The following is a 26,643-nucleotide window of genomic DNA, read 5'->3' as shown; positions in this document are numbered from 1 at the left end:
AGACAACAAGGCTCCCTGGATGGAAGACGGCTAGAGAGGTGGACTCGGTCAGACCAGGCAGCAGCCTAACGTTAGATTTTAACTGTCGTGTTGCTCATAATAATAATCCCACATAGCTCATTCATTGGCAGCCTCGACGGGGCTGCAGACGACACCGTCTTTGACCACCATGACATCTGGCCCGAAAGACTCGGAAAACCCCTCACGCGCACAATGACACGCGCTCAAGATTCGCCATTATTGCGGATTTAAATGCCTCTCTCTCTCCAAGGGCCACCGAGCCGTTATTGTGGACAGGTTCGCGTGTGTCACAGAAAACAAGCGATAGGCTGACAGAGACACAGAGACTCCATCGGGCTGACAGAGACACAGAGACACAGAGACTCCATCGGGTGGGTGAACATAATCTACAGTGAAGAGGGGGGATTTTTTTTTTTCTCTCGCAGCAACATGGCTGGTGAGCGGGGCTGGGGGACGCTGGCACAGGCTCTCCACGGCTCCTCCATGCTAGCCGAGGCAGATGGCACCGTTCCCCATGGAAGAAGCGGCAACTCTATGAGGACAAACCCGATCAACACTCATATCAAGCCGGACTCGTCGATCTTTATCTCCAAGATGGAAGACGTGGTGATCCCGTTCTCGTCGGAGGTGCCCTGCGACAATAACGGGCAGCGCATGTGGTGGGCTTTCCTCGCCTCCTCCATGGTGACGTTTTTCGGGGGTCTCTTCATCATCCTGCTGTGGAGGACCCTCAAGTATCTCTGGACCGTTTGCTGTCACTGCAACGTCAAGACCAAGGTACGACTCACTCACCACGGTGTCAACAAGCATTTGAGCTGATATGATGTTCGCACGCACAAAATAAAATGTCTTTAAATCCTTCATGTCGTCACACACACTTTGCACAGCAGTCACTTTGCACATAGAAACACCCGTTCCCCTGTCTGTCTGTCTGTCACCCTGTCTGTCTGTCACCCTGTCTGTCTGTCTGTCTGTCTGTCTGTCTGTCTGTCTGTCACCCTGTCTGTCTGTCACCCTGTCTGTCTGTCTGTCTGTCACCCTGTCTGTCTGTCACCCTGTCTGTCTGTCACCCTGTCTGTCTGTCTGTCTGTCTGTCTGTCTGTCACCCTGTCTGTCTGTCTGTCTGTCACCCTGGCCTGAGCCTGTTGTCCTGTCATGGCCTTTATTGTCAAAGTGACATTATGACGGCATGTTGCTAGTTTCAGCTGTTCCTATATCCATCTGCAAATCACTTCATCCTTTGAGCCCAAACGGAAAATAGATGCTCATTGTTGCAGTAGCCTATCATTTATGCATCATCCCTTCTGGATATGATTGTTATTGTCATTGTCATTTGGATGTGTTTGAAGGTGGTGGTGTTGTGTGAGAGAGAATCCTTAACACATCAAAACACCCTCACACCGTGGCAGCCCTACTTCTTGGCTGAATGGAAATATTAATAAGGGGGAACCATGTGTGTGATGTAACCAAGGATCTTACACGGTCCATCCGTGAGACCTATAATGAAGTCCACTGGGACATGTCACGTGACCTATGACATCAAAATAGATATATACCTCCCTTCCACAGACAGTATGCAACATCTCTGCAATGTGAAGTCCCTGGATACACTATTTTCTATTCTACATTTTATTTTTGTTGCAACCGGTGGTCACAGAAATGTGTGTTTTTGTTGTTGTTGTTGCACGTGAAACATCTGGTATATTTGACAGTTCCAATTTAATAGTTATATTAAGTGTTTGGAATGAAAAAGGTTTGAGAAAGAGAATTGAGAGAGAGAGAGATAGTCTGGTAAGCCATCCTGATCACGTGAACTCACATTCTGTTTCATTCTGCCGATCAGTCTGACCTTCAGCCCGCCCCCCCCAGTGATTTCCAGAAATGACAAAGTCCACGGGCCAATCAGGGACCTGCCTCGTAGTTGACAACATAACCGGCCAATCAGGGACACCGCTGGCAACACAGTATGGCGGCTCCCAAAGCAACGAGCAGTAACGTTACCGTTCGTAGAGTAACAGCCATAAAGTGCAGTTATGACAGAAATAGACTCAATAACAACAATGAAACAAGAGCAAGAGTATATGCGCCACCAGCGGAGTTTCTCGCCGGAAATGATGTTTTCGCCATTCTTCCGAGTGCATTTGGATTTGGCTGGATTGGCTGAACGACTGAATTTGGCGACGCTGATTGGCTGAAGGAGTTGTCTGTCAAGGCAAGTACTCCCACCCACTGAAATTGCTGTGGAAGGCTCAGAGTCCAGACTGATACATAGATCGAAACAGAATGTGAGATCACGTTATAGGATGGTTTTAACCAGAGAGAGAGAGAGAGAGAGAGAGAGAGAGAGAGAGAGAGAGAGAGAGAGAGAGAGATGAGAGAGAGAGAGAGAGAGAGAGAGAGAGAGAGAGAGAGAGAGAGAGGAGAGAGAGAGAGAGAGAGAGAGAGAGAGAGAGAGAGAGAGAATCTTAATCCGACAGCCACCACATCATCATTATTATTATTTTGTGTGTGTGCGCGCATCTTTAACATACTCACATTTGTTAATTTATGTGTTAAAGCTGAATGCTACGTCGAACACACACACACACTCACACACACACACTCACACACGGCCATATCTCTGGTGTAGAGTCAAGCTGTGAGTGTGATGCATGTAGATTTGGACCGCAACACGTTTAAACTACACCGGCCATCTCGTGTTGAGGTGTCCTTACTTCATTACCTTTTCATTACTCCATGGACAGTTTCTCCGGCCAGCCAGGCGCCTGCAGGCTGAAACGCACACCCAGACCGCTACATTATTCAAATTGTTAACTGTTGTTTAACTGATTGTTAAAACACAATCAGGTGTTGGCAATCCAAATTATTTTGCAGTCTGTAGTATGTAATCATGTTCTCAAGTAAATCAAAAACGGACCTAATTCCGACCCGAGAGATCATTCTACCCAGTATTCTATTGAGGTTATGACTTGGTTGTCAGCCTGCTGTCATTTCCTTATGCCCATGCATTCCATTATGAGAGATGGCACCAAACCATATGTCATGCTCGCACTTCACAGCGTCTCGCCAGCCGACCGCATGGAAATAATACCCACAAATATAATGAGGCATCCATCTTGTGACTGCTGCTGGCTCTCTGGGTTGTGTCATTTCCTCTAAGTGAGGAGGAAGCGTCTTCCTGTCGGTGCTCCCTCTCTGCGTTGTGCTGCCTGGTGCAGGGGGCAAGGCAGAAGCCCTCTCTGTGTTGTGCTGCCTGGTGCAGGGGGCAAGGCAGAGGCCCTCTCTGTGTTGTGCTGCCTGGTGCAGAGGGCAACGCAGAGATTGTGCTGCCTGGTGCAGGGGGCAAGGCAGAGATTGTGCTGCCTGGTGCAGGGGGCAAGGCAGAGGCCCTCTCTGCGTTGTGCTGCCTGGTGCAGAGGGGCAAGGCAGAGGCCCTCTCTGTGTTGTGCTGCCTGGTGCAGAGGGGCAAGGCAGAGGCCCTCTCTGTGTTGTGCTGCCTGGTGCAGAGGGGCAAGGCAGAGGCCCTCTCTGCGTTGTGCTGCCTGGTGCAGAGGGGCAAGGCAGAGGCCCTCTCTGTGTTGTGCTGCCTGGTGCAGAGGGGCAAGGCAGAGGCCCTCTCTGCGTTGTGCTGCCTGGTGCAGAGGGGCAAGGCAGAGGCCCTCTCTGTGTTGTGCTGCCTGGTGCAGGGGGCAAGGCAGAGGCCCTCTCTGCGTTGTGCTGCCTGGTGCAGGGGGCAAGGCAGAGGCCCTCTCTGCGTTGTGCTGCCTGGTGCAGGGGGCAAGGCAGAGGCCCTCTCTGTGTTGTGCTGCCTGGTGCAGAGGGGTAAGGCAGAGGCCCTCTCTGTGTTGTGCTGCCTGGTGCAGAGGGGTAAGGCAGAGGCCCTCTCTGTGTTGTGCTGCCTGGTGCAGAGGGGCAAGGCAGAGGCCCTCTCTGTGTTGTGCTGCCTGGTGCAGAGGGGCAAGGCAGAGGCCCTCTCTGTGTTGTGCTGCCTGGTGCAGGGGGCAAGGCAGAGGCCCTCTCTGTGTTGTGCTGCCTGGTGCAGAGGGGCAAGGCAGAGGCCCTCTCTGTGTTGTGCTGCCTGGTGCAGAGGGGCAAGGCAGAGGCCCTCTCTGTGTTGTGCTGCCTGGTGCAGAGGGGCAAGGCAGAGGCCCTCTCTGTGTTGTGCTGCCTGGTGCAGAGGGGGAAGGCAGAAGCTCTCTCTGTGTTGTGCTGCCTGGTGCAGAGGGGGAAGGCAGAGGCCCTCTCTGTGTTGTGCTGCCTGGTGCAGAGGGGCAAGGCAGAGGCCCTCTCTGTGTTGTGCTGCCTGGTGCAGGGGGGAAGGCAGAGGCCCTCTCTGTGTTGTGCTGCCTGGTGCAGAGGGGCAAGGCAGAGGCCCTCTCTGTGTTGTGCTGCCTGGTGCAGAGGGGGAAGGCAGAAGCCCTCTCTTGCCACTTGGCTGCAGAGGGAAAAGGCTTGTTAGGAGTATTAAGAAAGGAAAGTGGATCTGTGTTCAGCTGCCTGCTGAGGCCGGCGGCTCCGTTGGCTCCGTGTTAGGAACAGGATGCATAACTGGCATGAGTGGGGGAGGGGGCAGTTGGGTGGGGGCGGGGGGTCTCTGGCAATACTAGGAACCTGCAGTCAGTGGGGTGAGTACAGGGAGGTGGAGGGGCGAGTACAGGGAGGTGGAGGGGTGAGTACAGGGAGGTGGAGGGGTGAGTACAGGGAGGTGGAGGGGTGAGTACAGGGAGGTGGAGGGGCGAGTACAGGGAGGTGGAGGGGCGAGTACAGGGTGAGTACAGGGAGGTGGAGGGGTGAGTACAGGGAGGTGGAGGGGTGAGTACAGGGAGGTGGAGGGGTGAGTACAGGGAGGTGGAGGGGTGAGTACAGGGAGGTGGAGGGGTGAGTACAGGGAGGTGGAGGGGTGAGTACAGGGAGGTGGAGGGGCGAGTACAGGGAGGTGGAGGGGCGAGTACAGGGAGGTGGAGGGGCGAGTACAGGGTGAGTACAGGGAGGTGGAGGGGTGAGTACAGGGAGGTGGAGGGGTGAGTACAGGGAGGTGGAGGGGTGAGTACAGGGAGGTGGAGGGGTGAGTACACGGAGAGACCCAGGAGGAGGAAGTGGACACTGGACAGGGGGTCGGGGGGTGATGAGGATTTTAACAGTGGCTTTTGCATTGCATGGTGTTCTGTTCTCCTCCACACTCGACCATTAACACATAGCTAGCTAGCTGTGTCCCCCAACTCTCCGATGGCACTCTCCCCGTCTCCTCTCTGTCAGGATTGTGACTTGGAGGTCAAAGTTCATCGAAGTCACAGTGGAAGAGGGAAGGAGATAAGGGGATAAGGGGATAAGGGAATAAGGAGATGAGGCAACGAAGAAGGAGCACTGCCTCTGTACAAGTTGTGAGACAGGAGTTCCAGGAACCTGACATCCTTTTACTTGCATCTCCCTGAAACAAGACATAGAAACAAGATAATATGGAGGACACAAAGCTTGTTTTATTGTTCTGGTGCTGTCTCTCTTGGGTGGACTGAAAAACAAAAACAAAAAACCCCAAAAACCAAATAGATTTTTCTAACACTCTGCTAGTAATGGCAGCATTTATGCCAGCATTTATCCGCTGGGTGTTTGTGAGAACTTGAATGCCATTTTGAAGCCACGTGTCAATGCATTTGTAATTGGATTGAGCAGCGGTTCTCAAAATATCTGGGTACACTACAGTACATACTGTCTGGGTACACTACAGTACATACTGTCTGGGTACACTACAGTACAGACTGCCTGGGTACACTACAGTACAGACTGTCTGGGTACACTACTACAGTACAGACTGCCTGGGTACACTACAGTACAGACTGTCTGGGTACACTACAGTACAGACTGCCTGGGTACACTACAGTACAGACTGTCTGGGTACACTACAGTACATACTGTCTGGGTACACTACAGTACAGACTGCCTGGGTACACTACTACAGTACAGACTGCCTGGGTACACTACAGTACAGACTGTCTGGGTACACTACAGTACATACTGTCTGGGTACACTACAGTACAGACTGCCTGGGTACACTACAGTACAGACTGCCTGGGTACACTACAGTACATTTCCTGGTTTGAAACAGAGCCATCATCAGTCTTCTGCAGTGCAGCTTGAGACGTTCTAAAGAAGGTGTTTTTCTTTCCGAGGGAAACTGTCAAGACAATGCTAAATGCATATGCATGGCTGACAGACATGTAATCAGAAGCACTCAGTGATACTGAAGTGTTGGAAACTAACTGCCGCGCTGCTGCAAGGCTCGTTAGCAACAAGCACTCTCCAAGGCTGAAAAATGAAGCCAACGTGGAAGTGCCAAGCAGACTGCTTCAGGGCGTGATTGACAGGTCACCTGTCCAGTGATCGCGCAGTTCGCCGATCACGGACCAATAACAGGCAGCGCTGTGGCTCTTCTCGTCCATCATCACTCATCAAAACAAGATGGCAATGGTGAAAAGGCCAAACTCGAGGCTTCAAAACGTGTGGGTGGCATCACAGTGGCTATGTCCATACTTGTATACAGTCTATGGTTGTAGTAGTTCCTTGAGCTGGTTTACTGCTGAGTATGCTGCTTATCTAATGGTCTGGTTTTCTGCTGTGTGTCATCAGCATGCCACCTCCACAAGTTCTTGGATGACTCGTCTTATTATGGGATGCATCAGTGAGCGCATGGGGGAGTAGTATAGAGGCTTTTCAGTTGCAACACACACATCTTTTAGTAACAAAACGTTTACACTCTGTTTACAGTGATAGCTGACCACTTCAATCAAAATATATGTTTATGAAACACAAAATTGATCAGATTTATAATCATCATTGGCAAAAGTATTAGTTCCCAGTGGAAAACAACACATAAAAACTAGAGGCCGACCGGTATGGATACCGATTTTAGAGAGGGGCGGGGGGGACTCACTAGTCACCGATAAACGCTAAGGTGGTCGATATAGTAAATCTTTGAGCTCAAATGAAAATACTGGTAGACCTTTTTCTATGTGGATTTTGCAGCGATACTAGTATGCAGGACTGAAGTGATAACACAGAGGCACTGTACACGTGAGGGAAGAGTAGACTGTCTGGGTCCTTCCCTGGGGTGGAGCCTAGCTGGACCTCATGGAGGCACAGGAGCAGAGGGCAGGCAGACAACACCTCGGCTGGCCTGGCTCTGCCTCATCTCCCCAAGGTGCAACATGGAGCCTTTTATGTGCTTCCCTGTGCCAACAGCCATCAGACTCTTCGGCCCCGACCTGGTCTCATCTAGATATCTGCTTTCCTCTGCTCTGGTCTCATCTAGATATCTGCTTTCCTCTGCTCTGCTCTCATCTAGATATCTGCTTTCTTCTGCTCTGGTCTCATCTAGATATCTGCTTTCCTCTGCTCTGGTCTCATCTAGATATCTGCTTTCTTCTGCTCTGGTCTCATCTAGATATCTGCTTTCCTCTGCTCTGGTCTCATCTAGATATCTGCTTTCCTCTGCTCTGGTCTCATCTAGATATCTGCTTTCCTCTGCTCTGGTCTCATCTAGATATCTGCTTTCCTCTGCTCTGGTCTCATCTATATATCTGCTTTCCTCTGCTCTGCTCTCATCTAGATATCTGCTTTCCTCTGCTCTGGTCTCATCTAGATATCTGCTTTCTTCTGCTCTGGTCTCATCTAGATATCTGCTTTCCTCTGCTCTGGTCTCATCTAGATATCTGCTTTCCTCTGCTCTGGTCTCATCTAGATATCTGCTTTCTTCTGCTCTGGTCTCATCTAGATATCTGCTTTCTTCTGCTCTGGTCTCATCTAGATATCTGCTTTCTTCTGCTCTGGTCTCATCTAAATATCTGCTTTCTTCTGCTCTGGTCTCTTCTAGATATCTGCTTTCCTCTGCTCTGGTCTCATCTAGATATCTGCTTTCCTCTGCTCTGCTCTCATCTAGATATCTGCTTTCCTCTGCTCTGGTCTCATCTAGATATCTGCTTTCCTCTGCTCTGGTCTCATCTGGATGACATTTGCTTGCACTATTTCTGATTTGTACTTATGTCTGTGTGTGTTCTCTGCACATGAGTCAGTACATATCTGCGTCAGTACATCATCTGAACACATTTTCTATATGTACAGTGGCACCTAGAATTGCCACTCCCGAGAACCGAACTTTGTTACACCATAATAAGGGACATTGCTTTAGCGAAATTAAGGACATCTATATGGGTTATTAAGATGTTGAATTGCTTTAAGTGATGTTAAGTTAAGTTTAAGTAGTTAAGTTAAGTTTCTGTTTGATCGTGGTTTAATCTGCCATGGATCTGGATGGGCCCTGTGAGGACCTGCTGGCTGGATCTGTATGCTACACCCTCCATCCATACATGTTGTGCCATATGATCTGCATCTCTACTGCATTTGATCTACATCTATTTATTATGCTATAATCTCACATATTCTATATTCTAATATCGTACATGTTTTCCATTCATTTTTGCCACTGCGATTTGTATCAGTAATTCTGACTAATCCTATGTACTGCTGCTGTTTTGGAAGCCATATGAATGCTGCCTGTTAGCCCATACCTTTCCACACTTCCATTCTACTTAACACCTTCTAATGTTGAGACAGTGTTGATATCATGTTGATTTATTTTCTTTGCTGCTGCAACGTCCCAGTTTCTCCACGGTGATGATGGGTTCATTAAAGTTTCATGGTGTTTAATGAGATTTGGATGTGCTGCTGGCTGCTGCTGGGTCCAGACTGTGCTCCTGTCATGCGGGTAATATCGAGGTGGGGCTAGGACACATCTGCTGTTTGGCCTCTGTTGTCTCCAATGCTTTTCTCTCACCGCTGTCAGTCTGTAGTCCATTATGACATGCTCAAACTGATGCTGTCAGTCTGTAGTCCATTATGACATCATGCTCAAACTGATGCTCCACTCGTCACTTCACACGTGCTACGTTTCTCAAGGCACAGGTAGGAAAGCTGAATGTTTTCCTGGCTGTTTTCTTTTGAAAGCCCCAAGATGAATTTCATCTTTAGTTATTGATAGAGAATGGAATTTCACCATTCCTCATCCGCATTATAATGATTCAAACAGCTTATATAAACCAAATTAATGAAACCAAGAGCCAGAAAGATGTCTTATGAAAGTATATTTAAAACCATACATTCTCTGCAATATGTATTGTCAGAGGGCTGAGCCTGTGTATCCATCCGTGGATATACGAGATGACTAATGACTCATAGCATTAATTATGTGTATGCAATTATAGCTTATAGCTTATTGATTAGGAAATGGCATGGAACTTATATTTTTCTCCAACAGTTATGATAGCCCAACTGACATCATGTGTTTTTAAATCAGATTCATTACCATACAACTTCATAATTGAAGATTGATATTGATTTTTGTGTTCTTAGGCTTGACTTTATTTTCACTGCAGTGAGTTTAATCTTTGAGATTGCGGAAAATGTCTCCCTGTACTTTGCTGCAAGACAACTCCCTTGATGTATGGCCTAATTCAGTCCTGCTCCAGTCTTTGTATCTGCGTATGTGTGTGTTTGTGTCTGTCTAATGAGGCAAAGTGAGTGTGTGTGTGTGTGTGTGTGTGTGTGTGTGTGTGTGTGTGTGTGTGTGTGTGTGTGTGTGTGTGTGTGTGTGTGTGTGTGTGTGTGAGCCTCAGAGTTCAACTACACAAGGTTGTTGTCCGCCGAACCAGGCTATTCGTGTTCTCAAATATTGCGTAGTTTCTGATTCCAAGCCGTTTTTGTCATGTACTGCAATGCAAGTACTCTTTTATTGTGACTAGAAATATCATGCTAAGCTTTGCATTTTGCGCTCAACTGCCACATCGCACTACGTAGAATGGAGCCTGCAGGGCCATATCAGGGTGCTCCTCTGAGACTATGATTGAGTGAAACTAATGAGTAGTTAAATTGTGAGGCCGTGTTTAGGCTATAGCAGAGAGGGTGAACTGTGTGCGGACTAGTGGACTGGAGTGGAGTGGACTGCGGAGGTGCCTGGCCTGTGGGGAGGAGCTGTTGTGAGCCAGTGTATCAAACTCCTGCTTGGCAACGGACCAGCTGCATTTCGCCAGAGCAGAATAGAGCACACATGCCCTGGCCAGGACTCAGCTGGCCCTCCACTAACCTCAGCCTAACCCAGAGCAGTCCAGCCTAACACTGCCCTGCCCAGTCCAGCCCACCCTAGTTCATCCCACACCGGCTTAATAGAGACACTGCATGAAATAGGCCATGCCCATCAAGGGGAAAAAGCTCCGTTCATTCCACACACCATTTTCCTTGAATTAAACATAGCTAAAAGTTGTTGTGTGGTGGGGCTGCGCAGACAACAAATGTAAAAAATCGCCAATTAAAGTTTTTTTGTACTCCTGAGCAAAACAAGGAAGCCATTGAGAATTGGCCAGAAGAAAATGTGGATCTAGCTGTCAAGGAAGTAAGTTGGAGTGTTCATCTTCCATATATACGATCTTTTTGTGCAACACGCAAACATGCACGCGACATAGGAGAACGCCACGATTGGAGGGGGGGTTTCTGTTTTCCCCCGTCTTGGGCGTGGTTTCTGAATGATGACGCATTACGCAGTGTCTCTATGGAGGTCATGTTTTAAGATGTATATAAAATACTCCACTTTGGATAATAATCTGTGTCTGATCGTTTCCCCCCACAAAAAAAGTTAAATGAACTTGCTAAAATCCTTAAAATGACTTCCCCCTCCTTCTGCCTCATTAAAAATTCCAAAGCAACCAATCGGGGTTATCTCGAACATAACTAGCCAATCACAGCATACAAACGAGAGCCTTAACTGCTGAATACTGGACAGGGATTGGCTCCAGTGTTTGTGATGTCACAAATCGCCTTTTCAGTGAGCTCAGAGAAACGTTCCACTTTCAGTTTCAGCAGACATACAGTAGTCCTAATGAAATGAATACAACTGTGTTAGCAGCATGACAGACAGGGGGCTTTCTTGCTTTCTTGCTTGTGTACATCTATATGACCTTGTGTTGTTGCTTAGTTCTTGACTTTGTGTCATCATCTCAGGAATGTACGTGCAGGCAGACCACACTATGTTCTTGAGTTCCATGTGTCTTGTCATGTGCTGTAGACCACACTATGTTCTTGAGTTCCATGTGTCTTGTCATGTGCTGTATACCGGCTGGGGAGTGAGCGTGCCTCGGAGCTGTCCCGGGGCAAAGGGTGACCCGTTTCCACGCATGCTCCTCCCCCCCCCCCCCCCAGCCCCTCCTATATCAACAACATGGGAATAACTGTTCAGTCTGCCTCGCTCAACTCTTTAAGATCTAACAAAGCAACACAGTGAGTTGAAGTTGATCACATTTGTCGGTGAGATGTTGGAACACCTCACACTATCATGTGTAAACATTTGGAAAAATAGATTTAATGTAAGCCGCTACATAGCTCGTTTTGCCCTTGCGCTAAGTGTCACCGAATATAACTTTCTTTTCTCATACTCCAGGATGGGAATGTATGACTCGTGAGGTATTCTTCAGTGGAGATCCACCCTTTTCTGGCCACTAATCCTCAATTCCCAGGGCCTGATTTGATGACCATGTAGGGAGAACTCTCGTGGTCCATGCCGATGTATGTTAATCCACAGACAAGGAGCGGCCATATATCAGGCTGGACTATGTATATCATGAGGCAGACACAGAGGTCCGCCCCCCCCCTGTCCCCCAGCACTGTGCTCCCCATGCCGCCGTCATGCTGTTATGTCTTGGTTGGCCTGTCACCGGACTATTAAAAGGACCTCCACTCCCTAGGAGGCATCTGGAGGTCAAGGGTTACATGGCAAGGGTATACCTGGCGCTGAGGCGAAGAGTGCTGGACTGGCATTCCCACTGGCATTCCCACTGGCATTCCCGTCATTGGAAAAGTGTGATCATGGAGAGACCCGGACTAAGCCACCTGATCCCGGCCTAGCCAAACTGGCAGTGGAAAACCGTTTGCGTACGGATCGTCTGCTGCTGGAGACGGGGCTAGGCTAAGCTGGCATGGGAGGCCTGTGGGAGGGAGATAGCTAGCTAGCGCCTGGGCTAACCAGTGGGCTCACGGCTTATGGTTTCTAGTCCACCGGCTATCTTCCTCAGCTGTTGTTGTCCTTAAACAGCTTAACGTCAGAGGAAGGGTGTCTGTGTGTGCGGGTGGGGTGCTCTCTCCCTATAGCCAGGCCACAGAAATGAAATTTTAATGCTATTTTTATGAACGAGAAACCCTTTTTCGCCAAGTAGGGAGAGGGGTTTAACTTTCATTACTTTGAAAATGGATCAATATTCATACATGGACACGATATTGCGACTGCGAATATTGTAGGGATGGCTATTGGTGCTTTCACAAAATATTTACACAATGAGATTTTTGAAAAAAGAATCATCAGTAGTGTGGATATAATGACTAAGTGGGTAAAGCTAGTCTGGTAAGTTCAGAAAATGACATCACTTTACTGTAATCCAGCCTTTAAAACCAGGAAGAGACACTTAGGCCATATCACCATATTACCATATCCAAAATCTAATATGATGCAGATGCTGATGCGCAGCCTTGATGAAAGGATTTCAGTGAGTTTATCAGTACTTTAAGTTTTAGCACATTTGAACAAGATCATGATAACCGTGATCATTTTGGTCACTATAATCGTGATATGAAACTTTCATATCGTTTCATCTCTAGATGATATCTAGTCTCATATCACGATATCAATATAATATCGATATATTGCCCAGCCCTAATATAAGGGAGAGCAAAATTTATTTTCATCTATTTTGGTGTTCTGCACATGGTTTTAGTGACATGCCGATGGCGGGCCACTGATAGAGCTCTAAATAACAGGGAAGGGGAAAGATGGCCGTTGCTTTGTCTGCTGGAGCTTATGATATAAGCCCTGTTTCCATGCTCGCTCATGTGCCTCATGCAAATCTACTTTGTGTACGTGACGTGTAGGAGAGGCTGGCAGAAAAACACAAGCGAGAGGCATTCTTGTCTCAATGTGTCATAACAGAGATTCAATTGTACGTCGCTCACAGCGTCTATCTATAGCTTCACACGGCCGATCTTCTCTCCCCATTTCCGAGATCAAACTCTGCATTGGTATTGAACAGGGCAGACAGAGTGCTATTTTCAGCTTGTGATGAAGCGCTTACAGCCTAGAAATGCCCCAACCTTCTAGGCCATAGCATGGAAACAGTGAGCAGACACTCCCCAGCAGCACACATGCACGGCCCTGCTGGGACTACAGTAGTCTCTTCTGGTGCTGATTATCAGGCATAGCCAGGCATCGACCGCCTCCTCCCTGCACTCCCCCCTTTGCCCACCAGCCAGCCCCAGCCATCCGGGAAGCCAGTGGAGCACTGATCTGTGGACCATCAAAACGTGCTTAACGCCATAATTGTTGCTTTGAGCCTGGGTGCAATGATGCAGTGAAAAGGGAGAGAGATCGAGAGAGAGACACACACACACACACACACACACACGCACGCACACACACACACATGCACAGATTGTGTAGAGGACATGGCAGTGACCTTCAGAGATCTCAGCAGGCAGTGTTTCTGCTGCCTATTTAGAGATCAGCACTCTCTGTGTCTGTGAGGCTGACCCTGTGGGTGATGCAAACAGAGCCCCATGCTTAGACCAGGTTAGAGATGCTTAGAGTGTGTGACAATTGCACATGACCGCCACCACCGTGGCGGCCACTGCCCTCAGCAGCAACCTGTCTCAATTAACCTCCAAGGGGGCTAGGCTAATATGCTAATTGTCATTCCCCTCGCAGGCTAACCACAGGCTCAGGTTTCTCTCAGAGTGCCAGCCATGCGCAGACTTAGCCGCCATGCTACAATGCTAAGATTGTACCCCATTTGGCAGCCTCCCAGTCGATTGTGCGGTGCGGTGTGGGACCGACAGTGAAGGACAGCGTACGAGCGGGAACCCTGCTCAGCCAAAGTCAACACGCTTTGCTAGACACTGATTTTACCCCTTTGACTTCTCCTGACATTTCCCACAGCGGCTGCTGCACACGGCGAGGAGCCCCCGCTGACAATTAAAGCCTTGTTTGACGACGCTCGCAAAAGTGAAATCCCAGAAGGTCCCTGTCTCCGTCAAGCGGAGCGGACCCAATTTCAGAGAGTGACACGGGCTGGGTAAGGCGATGCGCGCGGTGCTGAGGCCTGAATGACAGCAGGTGTAGACATCATGTACAGATGATACACAGTTTGCACGGGTTCATAGCCCGAGCCTCATTAAAGATGGATGAGAACGCAGAGACAGCCTATACCGTCGAGATTAGCCAACGCTTTAATTGGTCAGTGGTCTCAAGACGACCATTAAATAGCTCAGCAGTTCCCCTCCTGGGAAGTTGAGATAATCAGTATAGATTTAATCAGTATAGATAGATGTGTCTATCAGAAGAACGCCAGCAATTGTGAACATCATGGATCATCTCCTACCTTAGAGACAGATGATTGTAGGCGGGGAAGTTGTCAGTGTTCGACAGCGCTCCTCCTGATCTCCACTGCTGAAGATCTGAGCGTTGATATGTCAATGACTCTCATGAAAGGTTGCCTACTACTCCAGTTTACGCGCCCCATTAGAAACAATGTAATCAGTCAGTCTCAGACTCAGTCAGCATGTATTTTTCTTTTCTCACCAGGTCCTTCCAACTGTTTTCTCAATGGATCTTAATGAGTCTAATCAATCAGAGTCGCAAGCATGAGGGGTGAATTACTATCTGTAATAGCTGTCTATCAGAGAGCTGCTCATAACGTCTTATTCTGTGCTCTGCTCATAATGTCTTATTCTGTGCTCTGCTCATAACGTCTTATTCTGTGCTCTGCTCATAACGTCTTATTCTGTGCTCTGCTCATAACATCTTATTCTGTGCTCTGCTCATAACGTCTTATTCTGTGCTCTGCTCATAACGTCTTATTCTGTGCTCTGCTCATAACGTCTTAATCTGTGCTCTGCTCATAACGTCTTATTCTGTGCTCTGCTCATAACGTCTTATTCTGTGCTCTGCTCATAACGTCTTATTCTGTGCTCTGCTCATAACGTCTTATTCTGTGCTCTGCTCATAACGTCTTATTCTGTGCTCTGCTCATAATGTCTTATTCTATGCTCTGTGTTTGTGGAGATGGACCTGCCTAATGCTTAGGAGAGTAATGGACCTGCCTAATGCTTAGGAGAGTACATGATGCGCCTGTTCGCTCATTCTTTCCCATCACGGCTGTATATAGATCACAGAAATTGAGTTGTACGATTGTTATTTGAAACGTATTATTTGCATATTGGAAAATAGATTGCAGCAGTGTGTGAGGCTGATATTGAAGCATTGTGTGAGGCTGATATTGAAGCATTGTGTGAGGCTGATATTGAAGCATTGTGTGAGGCTGATATTGAAGCATTGTGTGAGGCTGATATTGAAGCATTGTGTGAGGCTGATATTGAAGCATTGTGTGAGGCTGATATTGAAGCATTGTGTGAGGCTGATATTGAAGCATTGTGTGAGGCTGATATTGAATGCCCTGCAGATGTACACAGGATGTTTGGCCTTATTGTTTCAGCAGCACTGCTTATAGCATCTCTGTCGTTTGCTGCACCATTGTCAGTCATAATTCACAGGCACACTCTGTATGCGTTATCTAGCTCTGGGGGAAAAGTGTGCGTTTGTTGATTATGCTGTTGGAGAGTGCTGGGAGTAGCAGGGGCTCGTTTTAAGATTCAGACGACGTAATGCTGTGTGTGTGTGTGTGTGTGTGTGTGTGGTGCTGATCTCTGATGCATTGGCCACGGTGGAACAGACTGCTTGTCCTCTGAGATGCATAAAACATGGCCATAGGCTTCAGCTTTTCTGCTCAAGTGGAGATTTTCAGCACCATGGAGAGCTCAGGAAGGCAGAGAGAGAGAGAGAGAGAGAGAGCTAGGCCTCCCAATCCCCCAGATGTTATGGAACAACATCTCTCTCACACACACACACACACACACACACACACACACACACACACACACACACACACACACACACACACACACACACACACACACACACACACACACACACACACACACACACGTTTATATCTGGCTGCTGTGTTACCAGTTATTACAGACTGGCTGTGAGACATCTCACATCTGAGAATACAGATGGTAAAGAGTAAACTGCCTCTAATAGAATAATTTGCTTCTAAAATGATATGAGCATTTAAAATGATGCCATCTCCTCTTCTAAAATCAGTGTTTTATATATAAACCTTTCGAAAGGTATTTTCACTATTTTGTGAAGTTTTAGCACGGAACCTATGGCAATAAGCTATGATCAAAGGCTTTGACTCACCACATGACTCAGACCAATCTCACTTTACACAGGCGCTCCCAGCTCTGTAACTAACACTCAGGGAATACACAATGAGTTGGTCTTTGCTTCTGAAAAGCAGGCTTTAATTGCTTCCATTGAAACTAAGCAGGCATGTGAATTGGAGACTAATATAGGAGGAAAGGGAGCCATGCCTGCGTATGTCAGCGGTGTCTGAATTAAACAATGTCCCTTCGCTCCGTCGGCCAGCGTTGCAGGGAGAGTGATAAGGAGAGGAGCATCTGGAGGAAGACTGGCCCAACATCAAACACAGGTTTCTCCTCAGGCCCGCTCAGCACGCTCAATAATACAATAGAATAAATCATATAGTCTTCACAGCAGTGCTCGGCCCCTCAGGTCTTCTGACCAGGGCCTCTCGCCTAGTCCAAGGTTCAGACTAGACGTGCCGGTTTCCGGTTTCAAGATTTGAAAAAGTTCTGAAAACACTATGTTCTGTCATACTGTTCAGACTAGGGATGTCAATTTTCGGTTAATTTCACTTTCGATTAACCGACGCTAATAATCGATTAACCTATCGGTTAATTCATAATTATTTTTTTATTTTATTTTTTTTGTCTATTTACTCAATGAGCTCATGCCCAAACAAGGCGTGTCTATTTAGATGCTGAAATGTTAATGCTTTTTGTGTTAGAATTATGCCTTTATTTTTTGTTGGCTTTGCTGAAATTTATAAGTTTATTGCCACATTTTGATCAGGTAATCATTCCAAAATCATTCTGGCTCTTATATGGATGACAAGGAAATATATTTTTGAGAGCTTTATTTCCTGTTTATGTAAACATTACAACAACAACAATCTGTTATTTCTTTTGATTTTTTCACATTAGGCCTACTGTCTTTTGCAGCATAAAAACTTAAACAAAATATAGCCTATTTCGCTTTGCTGCCAACAATTGAACAAAATTTTAACAAAATAGTTGCATGATGCAAAACACTGTGCAAAATCTGCAAGGAAACTCAAAAAACGTGTCCAAATTTTTTTGTTTTTGTTTTTAATATTAACTGATAGACCGACAGCAATAACCGAACAACGACGTTAGCGACGGTTAATCGATTAACGGTTAACCGTTGACATCCCTAGTTCAGACGGTATCGGCTCATCAGCTGTTTTTGGCTGCAAGCGCGAGATGTTAGCTACAGGTCGATCGTTGACAGAAGTCTCGAGACACACGCATACTTTTCACCAGCAGAAATGTTACACCGCACAACCCTAACCCAAACCCAAACGATGCATTTAGGACACGTTGTGGAGTTAACCAGGGGGGCGAGACAGGAAGTGGAGTGATTTTGCTGCGTCATCTTACCTTGGAGGTAACCAGGACCAGCCAGGAAGTGGAGCGATTTTGCCTTCAGAGTAAAAGTGTTGATTGTGTCCCTTGAGAACATTTGGAAAATAAAACTGGCTTGGGCTGTGCAGAGAAAACACGAATGGTTAGAGAGGTATGAAAGTGTACTATAATAGTATAAACACCACAAATCATCCAGTCTTCAGATATATGTATGTATATATATAATTTTGGTTAATAAAATAAATTTGACTTCTGTTCTATTTAAAAACAAAATTATTTTTTATTTTTTATTTTTTTACATAGAGATTTTGGTGCGCGATACCGTGAAACCGTGGTATTTTTTCCTAAGGTTAGACCATCAAAATGTCATACCTGCACATGCCTAGTTCAGGCTAAAACCTAAAGAGGATTGCACTTTTGCAGTTGTAGCCCCCAAGGCTAAAGTGACTCCAGGTTACCTGTTCTGTTTACTAGTACTACCTAGTGTCCTCTAGTAAGAGAGTGGCGTCAGCGGAGGACCAAAATGCGAGACTCATTAGCCAATGAACAGCCAGGAATGGGTCTCGCGCTACTTTTGCATGCTAAAATAAAGCCGATAATGTACAATTTGATTCATTTCAAGGGATGAAAAACCCTTTCAAAGTACAACACTGTCTATTTTGCTGCAACTCAACAGTGCTGCTTTTTTTACTCAAGAGTTCCACTTTCTACTTCCTGGAAAAAAACTGGTCCATTGGAGTGAATGGAGATGTCGGAACTCTTCTATTATACGGCTCTGGTACTACCTATAGAGACACTGCGTAACGCGTCATCATTCAGAAGCCATGGCCAAAACGGGGGAAAACAGAAACCCCCCCTCCAATCCTGGCGTTCTGCGTGTTGCACAACAATATCGTATACACGGAAGATGAACACTCCAACTTACTTCCTTGACAGCTAGATCCACATTTTTCTTCTCGCCAATTCTCAATGGCTTCCTTGTTTTGCTCAGGAGTACAAAAAAACTTTAACTGGCAATTTTTTACATTTGTTGTCTGCGCAGCCCCACCACACAACAGCTTTAGCTATGTTTAATTCAAGGAAAATGACGCTGGTGTGTGGAAATGAACGGAGCTTTTCCCCCGTGATGGGCGTGGCCTATTTCATGCAGTGTCTCTATAGTTTAGATACTGTGTGCAGATTTGGTATTGAAGAATTTAAAACAGGCTTAAAAGTTAAACGTTTCACATAATTGTCTTTGAAGTGTTTCATCGTGACAGATAAAAGGGATACAGTACTGTACATTCATCCTTTGCCTATAGACAGTTTTCACAGAATCGTGTTGCTAGGGAACAGTTTGGAACCTAGTTTATGTCCCGTCAGTTACTGTACTAGCAAACACTGCAACAAGAAGTAAGCTTGGGACGCTTTAAAATGTCTATGTTGTCGAATTGAAACCATCTATAAATGATTCGTATTTTTAGGCGAGGAAATATTTAGAATTGTTAGAATTACAATGACACATTCTGGGGGTTGAAATAAGCCCAGACAGAACACATGTTTGAGGGGGAATCTAAATGTATCCCTCCCTCAGTAGAGAATATTTGGATGTTGGACGTAAAGATCTTGAATTTGGTTGCACCCTTTGAGCTTGGGCCTATATTGAATCTTTGTCATTGTTTCCTCCTTAAATAACTTTGTGAGGCATCTCATTATAGTTTGCCTGTGTGTTTCTGGCAGTTTTCTGTGGAACACCTCAAAAGTGTATTTCTCTAATTTGCACATTTGATTATGAAAGTGCCTGTTTGTTTTTCGGGGACCCTCTCTAGCAGCTGCTCCGCTGAACATCGTCTCTAGTGAACATGAGCAACCGAAATGTGCTGACATGTTTTCAGAAGCCACACGGTCTCTCTCTCTTTCTCTGTATTTACAAATCTGACATTTCTGCCTTTTCCCTTTTTTGAGTTCATATCTTTTGTACTTTGTTTATCTGTGTTATCTTCCCTTTTATCATTCTGTCTTTTCTCTGGCTGTCTCTCTATGTTCTTTTCACATTATTCCCACACTTATTCCTATTTCTGCCTTCAAAGAAGCCATGTCAGACATGCTCACTGATTCCTGCAGCTGTTTTTCTACACTGTATAATCCCCATGTCTAATTTGACTGCTGTTTCGCTGTCCTGTTTTCTTGTGCCTATTTTTAGTTGTTATTATTCTTGTATTTTGTGCTTTTACCTTGTTTTTACTGTATCTCCTTCTAGCCCATCTCCCTTTGTCACTTGCCAGGCTGCCATTGTAAATAACAATTTGTTCTTAATGACTTGTCTGGTGAAGAAAAAATACAACGTTATAATATAATGGTTTATTCAAGAAACATCAAAAGTCAAAGTCTCTCTCTCGCTCTCTCTCTCTCGCTCTCCCCCTCCTGTCCCAAAGCATCTTGGTCGGTCGGTGTCCTTGAGGTCTCCTTTGCGGCGGCCCCCAGAGGAGCCGTGGTCTGTGAAGTCACGTAGCCAGGCCAGACTGCTCTCTGCTGGGGAGCCCTTGTTGTTCATTTGGCCCTCTGCCCCCTCCAGGATCCTGCTGGCAGAATTAAACGCAGAGGGACAGGCCAGAGCCCGGAGATGACATGAGGAAACATGGCATTGTGTTAAAACAGCGGAATAGATAGGCCTTGACCAGCCAATCGGAATGAGAGAGCAGGATAAGGGAGGGAAGAAGGAGGAAAGGGGACAAAGAGGGTGGGAGAATGTTGGAACGTGGCCCCGCCCCCACATGGCCCCGCCCCCTGGCTGTCTGCTGCTCAGATTAATTGCCCCTTTCCCTCTTTATTCCGCCCCTAGCGCACCCTGCCCCTTTAAGGAATTGACCCCCTGCCCAGGCGAACCAGAAATGGAAAAGTGCGTGTTGGGCGTGATCGCAGACGCAGCCTTTCACCTGTCTTAAAAGGGGTCAGGGTCAAAGTTGACAAAGGTCACGGGAGAAATTAGCCGGCCCGGCCGCGTGTTCTCAAATGACAGGTCCGGTGGACAGAACAGAAGGCGGCGTGGTGCGTTTGAGGTGAAACCCTACCTGTGCACGCCGCGGCCGCGCTGCCGTTTCCTCTTCCTATGGGACTACGGCCCGGCTGCGGCTAACACGTCGGCTACTCTGTAATTACCCCGACACGCAGCCTCTGACCGTCCATGCCATGCTCCCTGTCCGTCAACGCAACACATTCTTGGAGACGGACCGTGTGCGGGTGTGCGATATACTTGCTTTATATGCTATTTAAAAATGCATGCTAGGCTAGATAAGAACAAAGACACACAAGGCGGGAAATTCATCTCCTGGTTATAAATAGATAAAGAGGATCTTTCTTAGCCTTGTTCATTCTTCCAGTCTAGTCATTAGGTTAATTTCCCGCACTCAAGTCTGAGAACACAACGAGAGAGAGCGTCTTTGTTACACTGCGGTGCACTTACTTTAAATAAGACGACTCTTTGCACCCAGAAAAGGATATTTAAACAACCTGTGATTGAATCCTTGTGAATGTGTGAGCATGTGATGCCTGTGCTGAACATTTAAATAGTTAGAGGGACACTCTGCCTATTTTCAACCAGCTTTGTATCATTACAAAAAACAGTAGTATATCAGGAAACTGTAAACCGTTTTTAATTGAAGTCATTTAGTTTGACAGTTATTGAGAGTTCATTTGAGTTAAGTTGTGGACCAGTGATGTCATCCATGCACACATGACATCACTGGTCCACAACTTAACTCAAACCCTCAATAACTGTCAAACTAAATGAATGCCTGCAAAACTGTTTACAGATTTCTGATATACTAGTGATTTTGTAATGATACAAAGCTGGTTGAAAATGGGTGGAGTGTTCCTTTAAGTACACTTGTAAGAGCAGGGGGCAGAGGCAGTGCCTGTGATATATACAGATTGCAATGCATAACGTGATTTACTGCTGTCTCAGCACCAGCCTTGGCCCTGCCATTTCTGTTCACACATGCATATGCACACACACACACACACACACACACACACACACACACACACACACACACACACACACACACACACATATTCACATACACACACCGCATTAGGAGTCTGACATTTACTTTGTCTATGCCACACAGGCGGTGGTGGCTTGCTTCTCTGCACCACCCTGCCTCAGTCAGTCACAGTGCACACACATGATTGGCTAAGGTGGTTGTTGTCAAAAGTATTGATACTTATCAACAGTATCGTTAAGTATCGATAGCTGAAACTTTGAAATGGATACAATACTCATTTGCAACTGGTATCGATAAGCATCGATACTAAAAATGAGCTAAAAGTGATCTAATGGGCTGATGACTAGAGCAGGGGTAATCTGTTTTTAATGAGTTTTTTATCGGGCCTAGATTATGGAGAAGCGTGCGTCTGTCCGTCCATCTGTCTTTGTTTATTTTTATGCCTCTTGATGTCTTGATGTTGTCAGTCAGTGTCGACATTTTCCGGTATCAAAATGAGAAATTGTGGTGTCGTGACAACAAAACTTGATGGCAAGGCAGGATGCATTGAGAGAAACAGGCGAGGACCTGCTGCCAGAAACAACTAAACTGGAGCTACAGAAGAGTCACATGAACCCACCTGTCGTTTAGGTGACTTCATGCTACTCATGTTAACAAGTAGAACCCGCACACCAAAGTGTGATATACTGTACGTAGCATGAGCACGTTTAGCTTCCATTTAAAACCACCTGTTCATTCGTCCTATTAGGCTTCACTGTCACTGAACACCTGGTATGTGACGCCACCACAACAAATAGGACAGGTGAAACTCAACTTTTTCATCCCAGTGATTGCCGTCAATTGATTGATTGATTGATTGATAACTTTATTGAAACAATAATAGCAGGTATGTACAAGACAAACACAACATCAACATATTGCTCAAAAGGAATAAAACACAATAAAGCCCGAGGGCTTGTTTCCATTGTGGTCCTTGTGTGTGGGACATGACGAGTGAATCTGTATGCAGGTATGAGCGCGTGTGTGCGCGGACAAGAACATACACAAACAGATGATAACATTTAACACTCAAATCAAAATTCTAAAACCTTACGAGAATGGTTAATTAGATACCTAATAAAAAATACATTAATCAATAAGTAATAAGATAGAGACCAGCTCATACACTAAAAACAGGAACCTACCTAGGGATTTAAAAAGCCTGCCTATTCAGGGGACATAAGAAAAGGAAAATAAAAGGTTTAGGACCATATTTGGGAGCCAACCAGACATTTTTTCAATGCAAGCTTAAAAGAGAACCTGGAGTTAAGTGTCTTAATACTCTCAGGGAGTTTGTTCCATAAAATAGCTGCTGAGTAGGAAAAGGTGCATGGGCCATGACAGGTCCCTGGCAGGTCGTTAGTGTGAAGCCCGTGAAGCTGGCGAGCTGCATCTGCAAGGTGCAAACCAACGAGGCACGGTAGAAATGAGCAGTGCCAGTTCAGCGGGCGAGCCAGCGAGGGGCGCTAGAAAGGAGCGTGCTCAATTCCTAGTACTGTAGTAATAATTACATAGACAAAACACACAGAATAAATCTTGTCAGTGACTCCTGTATTACATTACTGGCTTTCCTGGGGAAGCGAAGCAGGTCTGGCCTAGGATATTCCTTGGATGGGAGACTGGTGATAGAAGTGGTATTGAGGCAGTGGTGGCCCAGCGGTTAGAGAAGCCTTGAGCTTGTGACCAGGAGGTCGTCGGTTCAATCCCCGGGACCGGCAGGATTAATCTGTGTGGGGAAAGTGAAAAGGCAGTGCTTGCCCCTCCCTCATTACCATTACCATTGCCCTTGAGCAAGGCCCTTAACCCCAAACGCTCCAGTGGAGCTGCTCAGTGGCCAGCAGGTCAGACTGTGGCTGTACTGTGCAGCTTCCAGGTATGAATGATGCGTCAATGTGAACAGGGCGCTCCTGGAAAAGAGAGCATTGCTCTTAGTGAGACTCGGCTGAATAAATAAAGGTAAAAAAGGGACCAGTAGGAGGTGCTCTTCCCTCTGGTCTCATGAATAATAGCCCCATCCCCAATGCCCCAGGGCAGAGACAGGGAGCGAGCACCTTCAGATGAGATGTTAAACCGAGGTCCTGACTCTCTGTGGTCAATAAAGATCCCATCGGCACTCTTCACAAGAGTAGGGGTGTAACCCCGGTGCCCTGAGGGGTGTGACCCCGGTGCCCTGAGGGGTGTAACCCCGGTGCCCTGAGGGGTGTGACCCCGGTGCCCTGAGGGGTGTGACCCCGGTGCCCTGAGGGGTGTGACCCCGGTGCCCTGGGGGGTGTGACCCCGGTGCCCTGGCTATTCCCACACAGGCATTCCTTCCATCATGGCCACCTAATCATCCCTCGTTACTTAATTGGCTCTTTCAGTCCTCAGCTCTCCACCGTGATTTGATAGCTGATGTGTGGTGAGCGTTCTGGTGCAAACTGGCTCGATGAGTTGAGTTCCCCTCCCCTGATGTGTGAAACGCTTTGAATATCTAGAAAGGCGCTATATAAATGCAATCAATTATTAATTATTATTATGAAATATACATAGAACATAAATTATGCACACGCTATCACAAGTACTTTCATAATTATGTCGTTGTCATCAACAAAACTCATCTATTTCATACCCACATGACCTCGCCCATTATGTGATGCTACTAATGGATATTACAGCGTTCATATAGCTTCCATTTATTTACATGCCTGTACATGCATTCATCTCATGTGCTAAACGGAGTTAGTGTCAGTCCTGAATGCTTGTGTCCAGGGGCTCAGGATGGTGATAGCAGTACATTAGCTGTAGCTTGTGGCCGCCTGTCGTAAAGGCCTGACCGAGCTCTCACCTCCTGAAAGGTCGTGACCTCCCCGGTTACTAGTTCACAAGGGTCAGGGGTCATTTATTGTAACAGTGAAAGTAATAGCCCTGAAGTGGTTGGAAGGGTTAGCTGGGGTGGGGGAGAAATGCATGTAGAACTACTTTTGATTGACAATGTTTTGAGTTAGAATTCTCCTACGCACTGCTGCTACATTGCACAATGTGCCAAAAAAGTCATTCTATATGTGCACATCTAATTATACAGCTCTTAATGCATGCAGGAGTTGAAAGTGAAGCAGAAAACAGTGCAATTAAAATGTTTTCCTCCGTGTCTCAAGCTGTGCCGACCCTGTCTGGCCCTGTCTGTTTCAACAGTGTTCAGAGTCACGCATACATTTCACTTTCTGTTTTGTCATTCCAATTACACCTTCTCCCTTTCTCTCTGTTGTGGGAAAACAGAACAACAGAGAAACTGTCAGCTTCCTCTGGTGGTAAAGGTGACTCTACTCTTGGACCAGATATCATGTTAAACCAGCAAATCGCTGAAAATTTTCATTCTTTAGCCATGCTATTTTTTTTAAATGGTTCATTTTGTATTTTTGTTCCACTGCTGTTAGTTTCTGTATGTGGTGATTATGTAATAATTACGGTAGTTTATCAAAGTCATTATTATGCTGCGTTGCCGGCCGTCATTGGGTGTTTTTCATGGATATTTGGACTCCATGCCATGTATTTGATGCTTCATGAGTTTCTCCTCTCAGCTACATGTGATAATGCAGAAAATATCATTAGCCAATATCATATCACCTTTTTTCCCCCAGGCAGGATCCTGATCCATGATTTTATTACCATTCTTTTTCATGTTTGATTTGATTGATTGATTTGCAGATTTTTTATTTTTGGTCATCCAAACACTATGTACAATACCCTCTATTTCATATAATCAAAACAATAGACATAACACATTTTACATAGATCTTGACCAAAAAAAGGTATGGGCTGAAGCTAAAAGCTTATTTTGCCCACCCTGTTTACATACAGCACATGACAAAGAAAGAAAAACAAGTGTGAATCTTTATAAGAAAAGAAAACAAAAAAGGAGAAAAACAAAAAAGAACATGCTTCCTGCTCATACTTTATAATGCATATTTAATAGTTGTACATGATTTATTTATTTATTTATTTATTTATTTTTTACTTTTTTTTTTTTTTTTTTAACTTTTTTTTTTAATTGTCTTTGTTTATTTTTTTATTTTTTTTATGTTTTAATTTTTTTCTATTTATTTTTTATTTTTATTTTTATTTTTTATTTTATTTTTTTTATTTTTTTCTATCTTTTTTTTCTGCTTCATGATCCATAAATAATAACAATAATACATGATTAATCTGCTTCATGATCCATAATAATGACAATAATACATGATTAGTCTGCTTCATAATCCACAAATAATGACAATAATACATGATTAGTCTGGCTCTCTATACCTACTTATCGTCTTGTTTTTAAACAATCTTTTGAATGCACTAATCGAACCACACATCGTCAAGTTAAAGACTATTTGGCACGTTACTGAACAGTATAACTAGGGCCAAGTGATACAGTATATGGACCAAAAATCATATCTCTGTATTTTTAGGCTGAATTGCGATACATATCTTGGTATTTCGTACGAAGTGGGCTAAATGTTCAATTATAAGTCAAAGCCACATTTGAGATGTTGCAAGCACTTTTATTAAAACAGGACTGTGAGGTTTTTGATAAATAATCATCAGTAATGTGGATAATATAATGACTAAGTGGGTAAAGGCAAATAATAGAACAGTCTGGTAAGTTCAGAAAATTACATCACTTTACTGCAATGCAGCCTTTAAGACAACAACCATATGACGATATCCAAAATCTAAGACGATATAGTCTCATATCACGATCTCGATATAATATCGCTATATTCGCAGCCCTATAGCTACATGTAATATTGCACTGTAGAGCGCTTCCACACAACATCATAGTATCAATGCAGTAGCAGTAGCCATATTTGATGGTTGTAATAGCTTATGCAGAGCTTCCTATGGGAGGCATCAAACACAGTGGTGCTGCTACAGGTGGAAGAACCCTCATGAATGATGC

The 26,643-nt window shown here is 45.6% G+C and overlaps 1 protein-coding gene across 2 annotated transcripts in view; it reads left to right on the top strand.

Moving 5' to 3' along the window:
• Positions 1 to 504: 504 nt before the first annotated feature.
• The window catches only part of kcnma1a (potassium large conductance calcium-activated channel, subfamily M, alpha member 1a), a gene marked incomplete at both ends in the record, with an annotated part of 225,666 nt that continues 199,527 nt past the window's right edge, over positions 505 to 26,643 (top strand). For both annotated transcript variants that reach the window (XM_083658631.1, XM_083658630.1), the window contains one exon: positions 505 to 798. In XM_083658631.1, coding sequence (XP_083514757.1) covers positions 505 to 798 — 294 coding nt within the window. The remainder of the gene's footprint in view (positions 799 to 26,643) is intronic.

This window comes from Poromitra crassiceps (genome assembly GCF_964638095.1).
Source record: "Poromitra crassiceps genome assembly, chromosome: 22".
NCBI lineage: Eukaryota > Metazoa > Chordata > Actinopteri > Beryciformes > Melamphaidae > Poromitra > Poromitra crassiceps.
This window is presented reverse-complemented; position numbering and strand designations above follow the sequence as displayed.